Raw genomic sequence first — 15,106 nt, 5'->3', positions numbered from 1 at the left:
TTATTTGGTTTGAAACATTAAATCTTTTATAACAGGTAAAGAGTGTTTAAACTTATTTGGTTTGAAACATTAATCTTTTATAACAGGTTAAGGGTGTTTAACCGTATTTGGTTTGAAACATTAACTCTTTAATTAATAACAGGTTAAGAGTCAACATTATTTGGTTTGAAACATTAAATCTTTTATAACAGGTAAAGAGTGTTTAAACTTATTTGGTTTGATACATTAACTCTTTTATAACAGGTAAAGAGTATTTAACCTTATTTGGTTTGAAATATTAACTCTTTTATAACAGGTAAAGAGTATTTAACCTTATTTGGTTTGAAATATTAACTCTTTTATAACAGGTAAAGAGTGTTTAAACTTATTTGGTTTGATACATTAACTCTTTTATAACAGGTAATTAGAGTGTTTAACCTTATTTGATTTGAAACATTAACTCTTTAATTAATAACAGGTTAAGAGTCAACCTTATTTGGTTTGAAACATTAACTCTTTAATAACAGGTAATTAGAGTGTTTAACCTTATTTGGTTTGAAACATTAACTCCCGACCAGGAAAAGGGAACTCAACATTAATTTACAATGTTCCTATCCAGGCAATGTTCATTCACAGTATCAAAACCAAAGATGAATATACTCTGGAAAATACTCCGAAGTGAAAATTTTGTAAGCAATTAAACCTATGCAATGGTATCTTTACCTATTTTACCTATAAACCTAATCACTTAGATTGTAGCATATATATATGGGAGTCACAAGTTCAAAAAGGTTTTTTATTACATTCATGGTCTCATATTCGCAGACAGGGTATAACAGGTTATTATTCTCTTTTTAGAGGGTTCATATACTGTTTTAAGATCCGAGAGTCTGACACGTCCTTTATACATATATAGGTTGATTTTTCTGTGACTTTAAATGATAATGTGTGCTGTCTGCTGTCCAAATAAACGTGTTTGATGTCGTCAGCTATTGGTATGTGTAGTGTTCCAATGATAATAGACCTATTTTCTACTTGAGATTGAAATTAACCTGAGTCAAATTTGATCTAATTTTAGCAGTCATTGTTATATACACTTTCTTGCCACAGGTAATAAATCTCACCGATCTCTTGTGTGTCGAACGATCCAGATATCTATTTAGTTTTGTTTACCTTAGTGATGATCACGACAGTGTGTTATTTTAAAACTTGATAGTGTCAGAACGTGGTTTATTGATAATCTACACGCCTTGATTGTTACCTTTACTGCGCGTTATTATCACAACGCTGTATTTAATAATAACTTACCCATTCGCTAGTGATAGATTTATTCAATATATAAGGACTCAAGAAAGATCAAATAGTTTGCAATTTCATCACCTGTGAAGATTGCCAGTTAGTGGCTCATGATCAAGTCACCTTTCACCCGTTATGGACCCATGAATGCCTTATGAAACATCAATCCCTATGCACCATCACCGTTAGCTGTATACATGGAGAAAAAGTTTAATAAAACTCTGTACCTTGATATTTGAATTATTAAACGAATCTTGTACCACTTGCCAAAATTTCAATTATGCACTGAAAACCTTTTTCTGGCATGAATATAATATCTTTGACAAATTATTTCTGAATATTAAACATCTTGCAGAACTTATATGATTTTTTTTTTAATAAAGATGAAATCAACAAAAATTAATCATTAATTCATTCACCCCTACATATTCAAACTTGACTTGCCCAGTCTTTGATTTGGTAACCGGAAGGTTCAAATGTGACTTCAGGGGTGAATATGTTAACTGTTTAGTGTCCTGAGTGTAAAAAATCAACAAGACCAAGTTAGGATTCGAACCCTAGACCGTCGATCATTTGTACAGACTTGCTCTATGATTGACTGAGCTACATAGTGTACCCAGTGAATAGATGCTGGGTGGCCTGGCCCAATCTCCCTAAAGTATGTTACTATACAAAACAAAATTGAAGGGGAGGCTACGACACGAATGAAAAATTATTGTGGATCCGAATTCTCTGTTGTTTTGCCTGCAGTCTAGGAAGGGGATCACTATTATCTAGTTTTCTAGGTATATACTATATATAGGAATAGACATCGTATACTGCATATATAGGATCTTAAATTTGTTTTTATTTCATATGAGATTTTATGAAACGAATCTAAGGAGTTTTTAATGTTGCGGCCTTGGCAAGCAAAAATTAAAACTTCGAGACGAGTTTCATAAAATCTCAAACTACTAATCTATAGATATACTAAAATACATACAAAATGTTAAATATCTGAAATTTTTGCTAATATTTTCAACTTCTACGGGTTGATATTGATTTTTTTGGGACAGTAGTGTTCTCCAAAACTTTGTATATATATATAAAGCTTACAATACTATGCCGAAAAGTTTTCTTTTTTGCGAATTAATCATTTTTGCAAGATATATTCTTTTGCAAATTTCTGGTGTACAAGAAAGACATGATAATAGAAAGTGCTAATTTAAGCAAAGATGGCTATATTTTTGCGGAATTTTTTCCCCTCAAAAATCTATAATCCTACCAAAAAACAGCATGGTGTACACTATCGCTGATTTAGCTTTGGCAAAACATTATTTTGAGGAAGGGGATTACTTTTCTGCAATTTATACTAATTCAAATAAGTACTAATTCTAATACAATTTGTACTCATAAAAATTCTTTTCAAATTGTTCACAAAAAATGTAGTGATCCATTGATTTTAAAGCTTGAGAATGGTAACAGAAGCACAAGTGCCAATTTTAAAAAGATAAGATGATATGGTTTTACAGAGAATTTATTTTATTTATAGGTCACCCTCGGCATGTTGGAGATCTACAATGAGCAAGTACGTGATTTGCTCAACCCCAAAACTATCAACCAGAAAGGTGGGCTGAAGGTACGACAGGACCCAAAGAAGGGTTTCTATGGTGAGTTTATTTTTGTGGGTATTACCTATAAAATACTTACTACAAGTTTTAATCTACATCTATAAGGACTATACCTGTTTCTTAAAAATAATGAAAATAATGGGCATACCGGATACATGATTGGAGCTCAGTAAATAACATGGCTAGTATTTCTTTCAGTTTTGATAAAATAAAGGCTAGTGTATTCTTAAATCCATCTGTAAAACTAATGTATTTTGCATATACAGTATGCTTTTCACATGTGTTTTTCTTTGGTGTGTAAAATTGAGTTATACCTTTCAGGGACAATGAAATGTTTCTTTCCTTTTGCCCATTTTGTAACTGTATTAATCTTAGAATTAACAGTAATATTGTTTCATGAATTTGAAAATGTTATTGTCAATATATTTTCCCTCTGAATACTCTGATTCAAAAAAGTTTGAGACAGACATCTATTAACACAACTTTTACACAGTCAGACCTATATTTAGACACCAGTAATGGCGAAATCGGAAAGTCCAAAAAGTGGTCTCTTAACACAGGTGGTCTCTAGTTGGAAGTAATCACATGATTATGAGCCGGTTTGACTATAAATCTGTTTCTATTGCAGTTGAACAGCTAACATCCTGCTCGGTGAACAATTACAAGGAGATTGACAACAAAATAAATGACGGCACACGAAACAGAACTGTGGCTTCCACCAGCATGAATGCCACCAGCAGGTAGCCATAGCAACACCTTGTACAAATTTTAGTAATCTTTATTCATATTTAACATTTAATGAAATGCAAACAAGTTAATTTTTATGCCAGGCCTCAGTTGCCCATGAACGGACGAAGGCTCCAAGGTTGGAGTGATAACTGTCCGTGTGCTCATGTACGTGGGGGTCACTTAAGTATTAAATATATGAAGTAACCGAATGTACAATATATACAGGAACAGTACAGCATTGGTGGTCAAGTATTGAATACGGAAGTATTGGTGTTTGGGACGGTGCAGACGTATACAACCAGGTGTTAAGTATAGACAGGTTAGGCCTCGTCCCTTGGGCGACTCCAGGGTACCGGTTCAGACTTACAGGCCAGCCATGTCTGAGCCATTCTTATTGGCAATAATCTGAATTTTCTCTAACCACTGGTTAAAGCTAACATCAAACATTCGAGTGACTGCGACCGGACTTCTGGTCATTGCCAAACGTTGGCCATGCATGGTGTACAACCATGCAACCATCATGACACCTGATGTGTAAAAGTTTACTCAAAGTTTCCACTATATATGTCTGGACTTTTTTGTTTTTAGTCGAGCCCATACAATAGTAGCCATCACTTTTACACAGAAGACTCCTAACGAGACTGGACAGAGCATGACCAGGACCGCCATTGTCAACCTTGTCGATCTGGCAGGGAGGTAACTTTCTTTTACTTCTACGTGTACCTGCAGCAAATATATTATGACCTTATACTACCTAACAGGGAGATTTCTTTCTACTGGTAGATTGAATGTTTGGTATGAAGATTTAAATTCATTGCTAGTATTCTTTTACTAGGATCAGAGTAATTAATTCACTTTTATATTATGAACTTTATTTATATTTTAAAACTTGTGGACGTTGTTAAAATTGATCCCATGCTTTCTAAACAGAAAATCCTTTATTTCTGTTTATTGAAATACAAGATGTATTTTTTAACAATTTAGAATTTCTAACAATATACCTACAATGGTTAGGGAGATTCTGAATCTTGAGACTCGGGTCAAAGTTTAAGTTTTCAAGGTAAAAACAAAGGGAGACTCACTGCCTAAAAGGGAGACAATTACATGTATATGTATTAAATATAGTAGAAAATTATGTATTTTGGTTAACTGAACATATATTTTTGATCATTAATTGTATATATTTGTATTACTCTATGAAGACTTTTATGAATTTTTTCCTAAGGTCCAGGTCAAAATCTTGTCCTGTGTGTTTTTCAAAACAGTGCAGGGAAGAAAGCGTCCATTTTGCGCAATTTAAAATAAAATACAAATTTATGGCCATGATTAATTGCTATATAAGATGTTGTTTTCGGTACGTTTCAGTGAGAGGGCTGACTCGACAGGGGCTACAGGGGACAGATTAAAGGAGGGGTCAGCCATTAACCAGTCTCTCAGTTCCCTTGGTAATGTGATCAAAGCTTTAGCTGACCAATCGACGGGCAAGAAGAAAGTTGTAGGTAGGTACCAGATTTCTTATATAGGTCAGATGATATGATATCTATGTTAAAATAACTTTGTAACATTAGAAGATCTTATAGTTATCTGAAAACTTATACAAACTACGATTGTGTAACCATTTTTACATCTCCCGCAACAAAGTCATTGGGTACTGTATGATGAGTTATTTATAGGCTTAATTTTCAGGGATTATAATTTCGCTATCTAGACTTGTGAAGGAACTTAATTTTCGTTGTGTCCTAGCATAGAGACTGAACACTTGGAGTATAAAGTGTCAAATATTTGAATGAATACATTTCATAACGGCATATTGGGCAGAAGCAGACATTTTTATGGGAGTTATTGCCCTTTTTACAACAGTTAGCCGACACAATCTTGTCTGCACATCTCCTACAGTTTTCAGCTTAATTTAATGATAAAGCAGGCTTTTTTTCTTAAGCACTTACTAATACTTAAAAAAAAACTTTGATAGAGAGTTAGTTCATGTATATACCTATATATCATTGTCATTATTTTAGTGCCGTACCGTGACTCCGTGCTGACTAAACTTCTACAGAATGCGCTGGGTGGTAACAGTAAAACCATCATGGTAAGTGTATCTCCCATTAAAGCATGCAATCACTGTTCCATTGTTTTACTTTCCATTACCACTCATCTGATTGAGCGTTAAAGTGAGGAAGGCAATGGGTTCTGTCCCCGGGCCAGGACATACAGAAATCCTGTCAAATTGTAGTTGTTATTATCTGCTCAAAGTCTGCATTTAGGGTTATTGCAACAACTGGTTTACCCGTTGTCAGTATAATGTGACCTGGTTGAATGCTGTGTTGTGTGCCTTCAGCATGGTATTTCAGTGAGGTAGCACTTTAAAGTCTGCATCAGATCCCCGGGATATCAGATATATCAGAATGTGGCAAATACACCAATAGTCCTTGCCCCGAGCATGCATACACACAGGCATGCATACATTACACGCATGGAAGCACATCCGTAAATAATCAAAGCTGTTGGTAGGATGTTAAACAAAATAAAAACAAAAACAAATCCAATCTAATAACTGGTTGCCTGGTACATAATTACCTGGGCCCGTATGCATGAAACCATTCTCATGTTCCAACTCAGATTCAGTTCTCAAACCCAATTCCTTTTTCTGTGATAAATTAATACATAAAATTACATTTTGTCAATTATATAGAAGAAGCTTAATACCATTTTCAATAATAACACTAGACTTTTTGATCGTGGCAAACTAATATAAGCGAGTTACAGAAATGTTGGCTTGAGCATGAGATTAGCTTCATGAACATGTTCCCTGGTTATGCTGAAATGCGTTGTTTTCCAATGTAATGGTTGAGCAGTTTTCTATTCGTCAAATGTAGAGCTATTTTAAAATTGGACAACCCATAATCTGAACACTTACATCATCAATATATACATTATATGTGTTTTTTCTGTGTTAAAGAGATACAATAAACTTTGTGTTGTAGATCGCAGCGTTGAGTCCTGCTGACATTAATTACGAAGAGACACTCTCTACACTTCGGTTTGGTAAATATGATTACCCTACTTAAAAATAACCATCAAATAAAGAATCAAGAGCTTTCAAACGGAACTGCACAAATATAGAATGCTTCCTTCTGAAACGAAGGAGCATGCCTGTCTGCTGTACTAGAAATACTTAAGTTTGTGCAAATCAAATTTCACAAAGTGATGTTTCCAGACCTATTTTCAAGAGCTAGAACATATTCTCTCTTCGCTCACACAGAACATTCAGGCTAGGCAATTAAAATGGTTGCTAAAAGTAAAGAAAAAACAGATGCACAAAGGGGTCAGGCGTAGATCTGTGCACACTCAAACACTCAAAAACTTATATTTGACGTTTTAGGTTAAGGGTATGTACTGCATCAGTTATTATCGCAAAGGAGAGTTTGACTTTGAGGTTTTTTTGGAAGATGATGCAACAAAAAAAAGAGTTTTTACGGCTTAAGATAACTTCCCCTGTCTAACTCTTCATATAATTTATTGCTTTTCTTGAAATAAATGGAATTGAAACATGGGGTAATATTGGTATCTATTATTCAATTTACTACCCAAATATGCTCCTTTATTTAAATATTGTGAAACCCTTTTTGGAGACATAATGATATGTCTTACACATTGATAATGGCATAATTTATATACTTGTAGCTGACAGAGCAAAGGCAATCAAAACCACTGCTACTGTTAACGAAAGTCCCACCGACCGACTCATCCGAGAACTTCGGGAAGAAAATGCGCGCTTGATGGATATGCTGAAACAAGGCGGGCTTTCTCCAGAACAGGCAGCAGCTCTAATTGCAGGAGGAGGAGGAGGAGGAGGAAATTCATCTAATTCAGGTAATGTCAAGGTCATATGATACTAGAAAGGGCAAGGTCGTTACATTATAGGAAGGTCAAGGTTAATTATTTCTTTTAATAGAATGTTTACAAAGTAACCAGATAACTTAGCATAGAACTGTAGTAAGGTTGAAGAAATCAGAATGGGTAATAAGTACTAAAGCGTATCTTGATGGACGTATTATTATGTCTCCCCTCGAATGAAATTCCTGGAATCCATGTTATTTCACCTACATTGACCAAACTTATCATATTTATGTATCTTGGGAAGGCGGAATCTCTCGCACTAAAAACAAGTTTTGTGCCCCACTATATACAGAGTTATGGCCCTTTGTTTATTTTTGATACCGAAGTTTGTCCACAGCATAACTTCTAAACAATTAAAGATATCTTAATCATACTTGAATTATACCTGCATCACTCACAGAAGGTGTGCAGTGCACTAGAACCAGGTCTCGTGCCCTACTATGTACAGAGAGTTATGGCCTTTTGTTCATTTTTAATACTGAAGTTTGTCGGGAGCATAAGTTTCATGTTATTTCACCTACGTTGACCAAACTTTTTATGTATCTTGGGAAGGTGGAATCTTCCGCACTAAAATCAGGTTTTGTGCCCCACTATATACAGATTTATGGCCCTTTGTATATTTTTAATACCGAAGTTTGTCCACGGCATAACTTCCATGTTATTTCACCTACGTCAACCAAACTTGCTATAGTTTTAATGTATCTTGGGAAGTAGGAGTGTCTCATTCCCAATTTGGGTCTTGTGCCCCACTTTATAAAGAGATATAGCCCTTTGTTATTTTTTTATACCGAAGTTTGTCTATTGGCTAATAAGGGGAGATATATGTTTTTGTTCACAAAAACAAAATTCTAGTTTAATACATGTATTTTAAAAAATCTTAAAGTCTTGACATGGAAAAATGGTGAACCCACTTGCAGTCAAAGTGGGAGAACACGCCTATTTGTCAAGTATATCAGATAGATTAGAATAGAATCATAAGCTACTATTTGAGAGAAATTACAGAAAAAAGATAGGCCTTAATTAGTGTTTTCTCTTTGTTAAGGCTTTTGTGTGGTGTTTTCACTGGAATTAGTGAAGACAAAAATATATTTAGTGCCTTTGATCTTTGCAACTGGATTGTTCAATTTTGAGTCTATTGTTTCTTTGCTTGTAGCTAATCAGGGTATTGTATTTCTTATATATGCAAAATATAATGGACAATCCCTGCCTGTTTTCTTTGAATGCCTGAATTATAATATGAATGCCTGCATTTTAATTTGAATGCCTGAATTTTAATTTGAATGCCTGAATTATAATTTGAATGCTTGAATTTGAATGTGAATGCCTGAATTATAATTTGAATGCTTGAATTTGAATGTGAATGCCTGAATAATAATTTGAATGCCTGTATTATAATTTGCATGATATTTTAAAGTTGTGTATTTGCATAACTGTGTGATATTTTGTTGGCTTTCCTTTTCCGTAATTTTTTTACAACTTGATAAAAAAACTGGGCAATTTATAGTGGAAAGTTAGACATTCAGTCTATAATAATTCAAAATAATGATATTTTCAAAACATATTTTAAAGTGTTTTGATAGCTAACAGATTTATTTGAACTTATTACACAAAGTGGGTTATTTGCTAAATAACATACAACATTATCAATTTCAACATTATTAATTTGGTCAAGGAATTTGTTCTGAGTATTGATTTGAATCTAATACTGATACTATTTTGTTGCACATTATATTTTCCCAGATGAGGGTAAGCATTTTTCAGATGGAACTATCCAGTGGTTTGTGTACAAAATTATGACTTAATGCGTAGAAATTCCGACGTGCTATCAAGATCACACAGAATTATGGTACAAACAGGTTCACGCAGGATTATAGAAATGTCCAAAAAAGCTTTGCATGTTAGATCTAGATTCAACTAACAATATGTTATTTACATGTGAAAGATACAACATCTATCAATTTCTCAAAAGAAAATAATTAAAAAACATTAACTATTGAAACTGAGTTTCAAAATTATGAAGTAATGATTTACATACTTTGTCGATATTTCCTTGTTCGAGAGTATCTTGAGAGCAAATAAATTTTATATCTGAATATTTATCAAGAAAAAGAAGTTGAAAAGCTATACGCAATATATAGATGACATTTTAAGGTTTCTTGTTGAATACCATATGTATTTTAACCCTTTCACCCCTATGAAACTTTAGTAGACTCTCCCATGAAATGATCTGGATGAGTCCATTATGGTCTACAGTGGTGAAAGAGTTAAGAGTATTACAGCACACTGATACATTGCGTCATTATATTCTGTCATTCAAGTGACAAGCTAGTTACAGGAGGTTTTTACAGCACAGTAATAGTGTAGACATAGCGTAGTGTATTACTGACTAAACACAAACATTCATGATGTTGTAGGGCTCATAGTGTTGTTTATTGGTAGCGCTCTTGACAATATGTGTTGTAGGGGTAACATTAGGGTTTATGACATAGTGATATTTTGGGTTAAACTATAGGGTTCATGACATCATGATTTTTTGGGCTACAGTTGGGTTTATGACATTTTATATTGCTGGGTTCAACTAGGGTTAATGGCATCATGTATTGATGATCCGGTTACAGTTGGGTATAAGACTTGGTGAATTGTTGGGTTAAATAAGATTCATAACATTATGTATTGATCAGTTACAGCTGGGTTCATGACATTGTGAATTGTTGGTTATATGACATTGTGAATTGTCGGGTTGCATTTGGGTTTATGACAGTGTATTATTTGGTTAAACTAGGGTTCATGACATTGCGTATTGTTGGTTATATGACTTTGTGAATTGTCGGGTTGCATTTGGGTTTATGACAGTGTATTATTTGGTTAAACTAGGGTTCATGAAATCATGTATTTTTGGGCTACAGTAAGGTTTATGACATTGTGAATTGTTGTAAGGTTGAACAAATTGGTATAAATACTGAAGTGTATTTTGCTATATTAATTATTTAATACTTTGAAAAATCTTTAAGTCTTGAAGGTATATAAATGATCTAAAAATAGGTATAGCTGCTTTGCAAACGATTTTGTTGCCATAATTCTGTATGGTCTTTATAGGCTACCAGCCTTCTACAAACCTGAAGTTGAACTTTCATATTATACACGTGTATTTTTTATAATTAAACTGTAGAAATCTGGAAATAGTTAATTTGATACATTCCATTTTTCGCAATGACTTTTGGTGTCACCTTGACATCATGATTTGGAATGTATTGAAAATATATTTATCTGCTTCAGTTTGTTTGAGAAAAATAATTCTACAACGATTATATTATGTAAATTAGTTACATTAAAAGTTCCAGATTCTACAGTTTGGTTTACTAAAATAGTTACAGTTTCTCTTATAAAAGTTCTCTTACCTTAATCTCCCCGTTTAAGACATAAACTTTTTCATATTTTCTTATTTTCTAATCATCTAAATTATGTCCTTCAATAAAAAAAACCTGTTAATACAACTTTGCATTTCAAACTTTTACAATGAAAATTCTTTACATTGAGATAAAACTATTTCACTTTCAGTTGTAGCTAAATGTTGTGATGCTGCTGACTTTTCCCAATTTTACACTTTTTTTTATTGATACATACGTAATAATGGATAATATTAAGTATTTGTCAATACCATTATTTCAATACATGTAGTCAATTTAAACATTGAAAATTCTTATGAAACATCTGTCTCTCGATCCTACAGAAATAAAACAAAAATTATTAAAGTTTTGTTCTGCCACAAACATAAACAATTCTCATCAAGAGTTGGTTCTGATTTTATAGATTATCAAGATATCAAACATTTTCATAAAAAATTGGTCTCTAGATTCCTCTGCTGCTCAGTAGAAACGCAAACATAAAACCACTCAATCAATTAAAATGTTGATGATGTACTAGTATGTATGGGTTAGAACATATAAGTTTAGTCCAGCTTCACTAAATAGATATTTAGTTGAAATTTTAGTGACATATTGATTACAGTAACTGCCATTATTATTAATCTTCTTAGTAGTGCTTAGGTAAATACTACTTATAGTGTGTTGAATTTTTTAATACTCTGTGATCCGTCATTTTTAGCTCATAGAATTATAAAAATGCTTGCTGATTTCTCTATAAAGCTCTTATTAATCATTATTTACCTTTTCTAAATCCAACATAAATTTGTAAAATGAATTATTGGAATCTGTATAAATATATGCTTATTATTCTGTACTTTATAATACCTTTTTTTAAGTTCTTCCTTTTATTTTTCAACTCCAATGTATTTCTCTCAATATCCCCTCCGGTTCCCAATGAATTTCTGTCCGTATCCCCTCTGGTTCGCAATGAATTTCTCTCCATATCCCCTCTGGTTCGCAATGAATTTCTCTCCATATCCCGTCTTGTTAGCAATGAATTTCTCTCCATATCCCCTCTAGTTCGCAATGAATTTCTCTCCATAACCCCTCTGGTTCGCAATGAATTTCTCTCCATATCCGCTTTGGTTTCCAATGAATTTCTCTCTGTATCCCCTCTGGTTCCCAATGAATTTCTCTCCATATCCCGTCTGGTTCGCAATGAATTTCTCTCCATATCCCCTCTAGTTCGCAATGAATTTCTCTCCATATCCCCTCTGGTTCCCAATGAATTTCTCTCCGTATCCCCTCTGGTTCCCTATGAATTTTTGTCTGCTTATACCTCCCTGTTCTAGATGCATTACTGTTTGTGCGAACCTCCCCAACCATTCCAAACAGTATTTCATGTGTTAAAAAAAAAAAAAAAAAAAACTTGTGTTCCGCTCTCATCCTCTCAAACCTAACTCAATATATATATTATTAACAATTTTTTCCATGAATATTCTGAACTCTTGTCTAATGAAATTTGAACTTGAGTTTTAAGATAAATATTTGAATATTGCTTATGCTGAAAAATTAGGGTATAGTTATTGTTGCCAGTATTTGGTAAATGTGTCAGGGTTTGGATTAGTAGTAAATTGTACATTTTGTTCATTTTCTATTTTACAATGTTACTGCATGTGAATGCATGAAGGAGGAGAAAAACAGGGCATGAATATGATCATGAATATTAAAATCACATGAATATGAATATTTAAATCACATGAATATTTAAATGACATGAATATGAATATTTAAATGACATGAATATTTAAATGACATGAATATGAATATTTAAATCACATGAATATTTAAATCACTCTACTCTGTACTTAACCAGAGGAATCAGTTTATGTATATCGTATTTAATCAGAAACAATTGATCTTCAATCGTATAAACAGGTTCCTGAATCAATTTACCCCTTTGCACCTTATCTGCCAATCCCTTAAAAATAAACATGTTAGTTCAGCATTATTTTTTATACCCCCAGCGTTTCATCCGAGAGAGGTAAAAGCTAATGTTACCCATATCTCTTCTGTCCCGATTCACCGTCACAAATCAAAGTTTATACAAAGATTAATTATGAAAATACCTCAGATTAGTTCATACTTCAGCATCCAAAGGTCACTGTCAGTATTTATAGGTCAACTACAGGGCTATAGGATGCAACCATGTCTTAATAACAGACATTTGTGTTGTATGGATTGCACCGATCAGTAAAGCAGCAAGCTATATATAACAACAGTAAAAAAAACACCAGGAACTTATATAATCATTGAAAATGGACTTATTTATTAAAAAACGACACAACATAAAAACACATGTTACAATACATGAATTGAACAACCTCCTGTATGAGAAGGTGTACCATAGAGTGCATAAGAACGAATCCCAAAATAAACGGTTACCACCAACATAAATGCAATAAAATGCTTTCTGTATTTAACTGTTGTTTTATGTTGTATCAGACAGGTTCGCACCTATCAGTCACGCAGCAAGCTATGTTATATAGTACAGTCAATAAAAATGCCTGCTAATTATAAGACTTTGATGATTGAAAATGGCCGTGACATTTTTCTAATTATCATTTTTAAGGTTGGATTGGCTAGTTGCAATTGTTTCACTGGTCCCTGTGTATAACATTCTTATATAGTTTTAGTCAATTCTCAAGTATAATCTACAAGCCTCGGCAAATATATTATGTTTACAATCGTCATCACCAGGATGTTTCATGCTGATTTGATTCAAACAAATCTAAAACCATATGGAAACAAATTTTGAATACCTAAAAAAATCTGCCTTAAAACAATTCTTATAGTAAATTAAGCAGTTTAAAAAACTAAAGAACTCTGTTTATTAAAATGGCTTGTTTAACTCATTCACCCCTGAAATTTCGTTATGAACTATTCCAACCATTGAATTGGAAGAGTTCAATGTGTTTTCAGGGGTGAATGAGTTAATCAAGGTGGGAAATGAAACAAAGAGCATTACAAAGACAGGTATACTCTATACCAAGAAATTTATACAAGTTTAGTTTTCACAATTTTAGCCCATTGTAATGAAGGCGAATTTATCATTTGCAGCGATTGTAAACAGCATAAAATACAAAGTAATTAAATGTGAAGGGCAAATTTAATATTGTGTAAAAATAGATTTAACCCACTATAAGGGCGAAATTATGATTGGGCAAAAATTTCCCACTTTGCAGTACGATACGGCAGGTCAAACAAAAATGTCTGCTTTTCCAGGTTGTGACTAAAGATTAATTACAATAGGTGTTCAGAGTAGAGTGAAGTTTGTAGATAATAAGGTGTATCTCTTTATTTTGGCAAGTATAATCAGGGAATATGTGAGTTCATGTTTCAGGGGATGCTAGCTACAATTCAATCATCCTCAATACTCCAGGGGTTACGCTCTCTTACGCTCCCTGTACCCCTGGAATATGTCATAGCAAAATTGAAGATGCACAGCTATAATAGCTAATTGATTGGTCCTGAACAATCGCTATGTTGATACCTGTCCTTTGAAAATCAAAGAGGAGCAACACCCTTCTTTAATGCCAGTCAATTCTAGGTAATGTATCTTTACACTACACCAAGTACTTCTGATGTACATGAAAGGATCACCTAGTCTTCTTGTCTCATCCACAGGGTGGGGCTCACAGAGCCTTCCATTTTTAAAGGGGTGCTGAGCACAAAAGTGATCGTAATCCCTGGAGTATTGAGGAGGTAGTTCATTATCGGTACTTTGTATATGTGGCCACTATCTGTGGAATTAATATCCAGAAAGGATTGACAAATGTGCGGAATCGTCTCTTTGCAAAACAGTGCAAAAATGAATCTCTTGCCAAAATAGAGTGATTACATAGAACCTCAGTCCATAGTTATATTCAGTTGATGTTGTGATTGTGGTGATTTGCATGTACATGTACGTATAGAACAAGACCTGTATTAAGGGACCATCTCCTGCAAGTAGTCTCTTAACATATTAGTCAGGTATCTTTAACCCATTCACCCCTCAGAAGACACATTTGAACTTTTCCAATTCAAAGGTTTGAATAATTCATTATGAAAGTTCAGGGGTGAATGAGTTAATAGATGCATGCATGAGCATATTTGACTCGATTCAATGCTGATTTTTCTGTGTTTGTTGTACTTCGGGTATATATACTGTACAATTAAACCTGCGTA

General features: G+C 33.5%; 1 protein-coding gene across 4 annotated transcripts in view; it reads left to right on the top strand.

Annotated features, from left to right (window-relative positions):
- LOC110458366 (kinesin-like protein KIF28P) overlaps nucleotides 1-15,106 on the top strand; it is a 51,626-nt gene that overhangs the window by 17,801 nt on the left and 18,719 nt on the right. Inside the window, exons 4-12 of one of the 4 annotated variants that reach the window (XM_021510030.1) lie at nucleotides 2,807-2,924; nucleotides 3,514-3,625; nucleotides 4,203-4,310; nucleotides 4,980-5,113; nucleotides 5,633-5,703; nucleotides 6,599-6,659; nucleotides 7,299-7,487; nucleotides 8,668-8,676; nucleotides 9,255-9,260. In XM_021510030.1, the coding sequence (XP_021365705.1) occupies nucleotides 2,807-2,924; nucleotides 3,514-3,625; nucleotides 4,203-4,310; nucleotides 4,980-5,113; nucleotides 5,633-5,703; nucleotides 6,599-6,659; nucleotides 7,299-7,487; nucleotides 8,668-8,676; nucleotides 9,255-9,260 (808 nt within the window). The remainder of the gene's footprint in view (nucleotides 1-2,806; nucleotides 2,925-3,513; nucleotides 3,626-4,202; nucleotides 4,311-4,979; nucleotides 5,114-5,632; nucleotides 5,704-6,598; nucleotides 6,660-7,298; nucleotides 7,488-8,667; nucleotides 8,677-9,254; nucleotides 9,261-15,106) is intronic. The other 3 variants (XM_021510033.1, XM_021510031.1, XM_021510034.1) reach the window with 3 other exon arrangements.

This window comes from Mizuhopecten yessoensis, unplaced genomic scaffold (genome assembly GCF_002113885.1).
Source record: "Mizuhopecten yessoensis strain PY_sf001 unplaced genomic scaffold, ASM211388v2 scaffold9561, whole genome shotgun sequence".
NCBI classification, from domain to species: Eukaryota; Metazoa; Mollusca; class Bivalvia; order Pectinida; family Pectinidae; genus Mizuhopecten; species Mizuhopecten yessoensis.
Note: the sequence above shows the minus strand (reverse complement) of the source record. Positions and strands in the feature narration are given on the sequence as shown.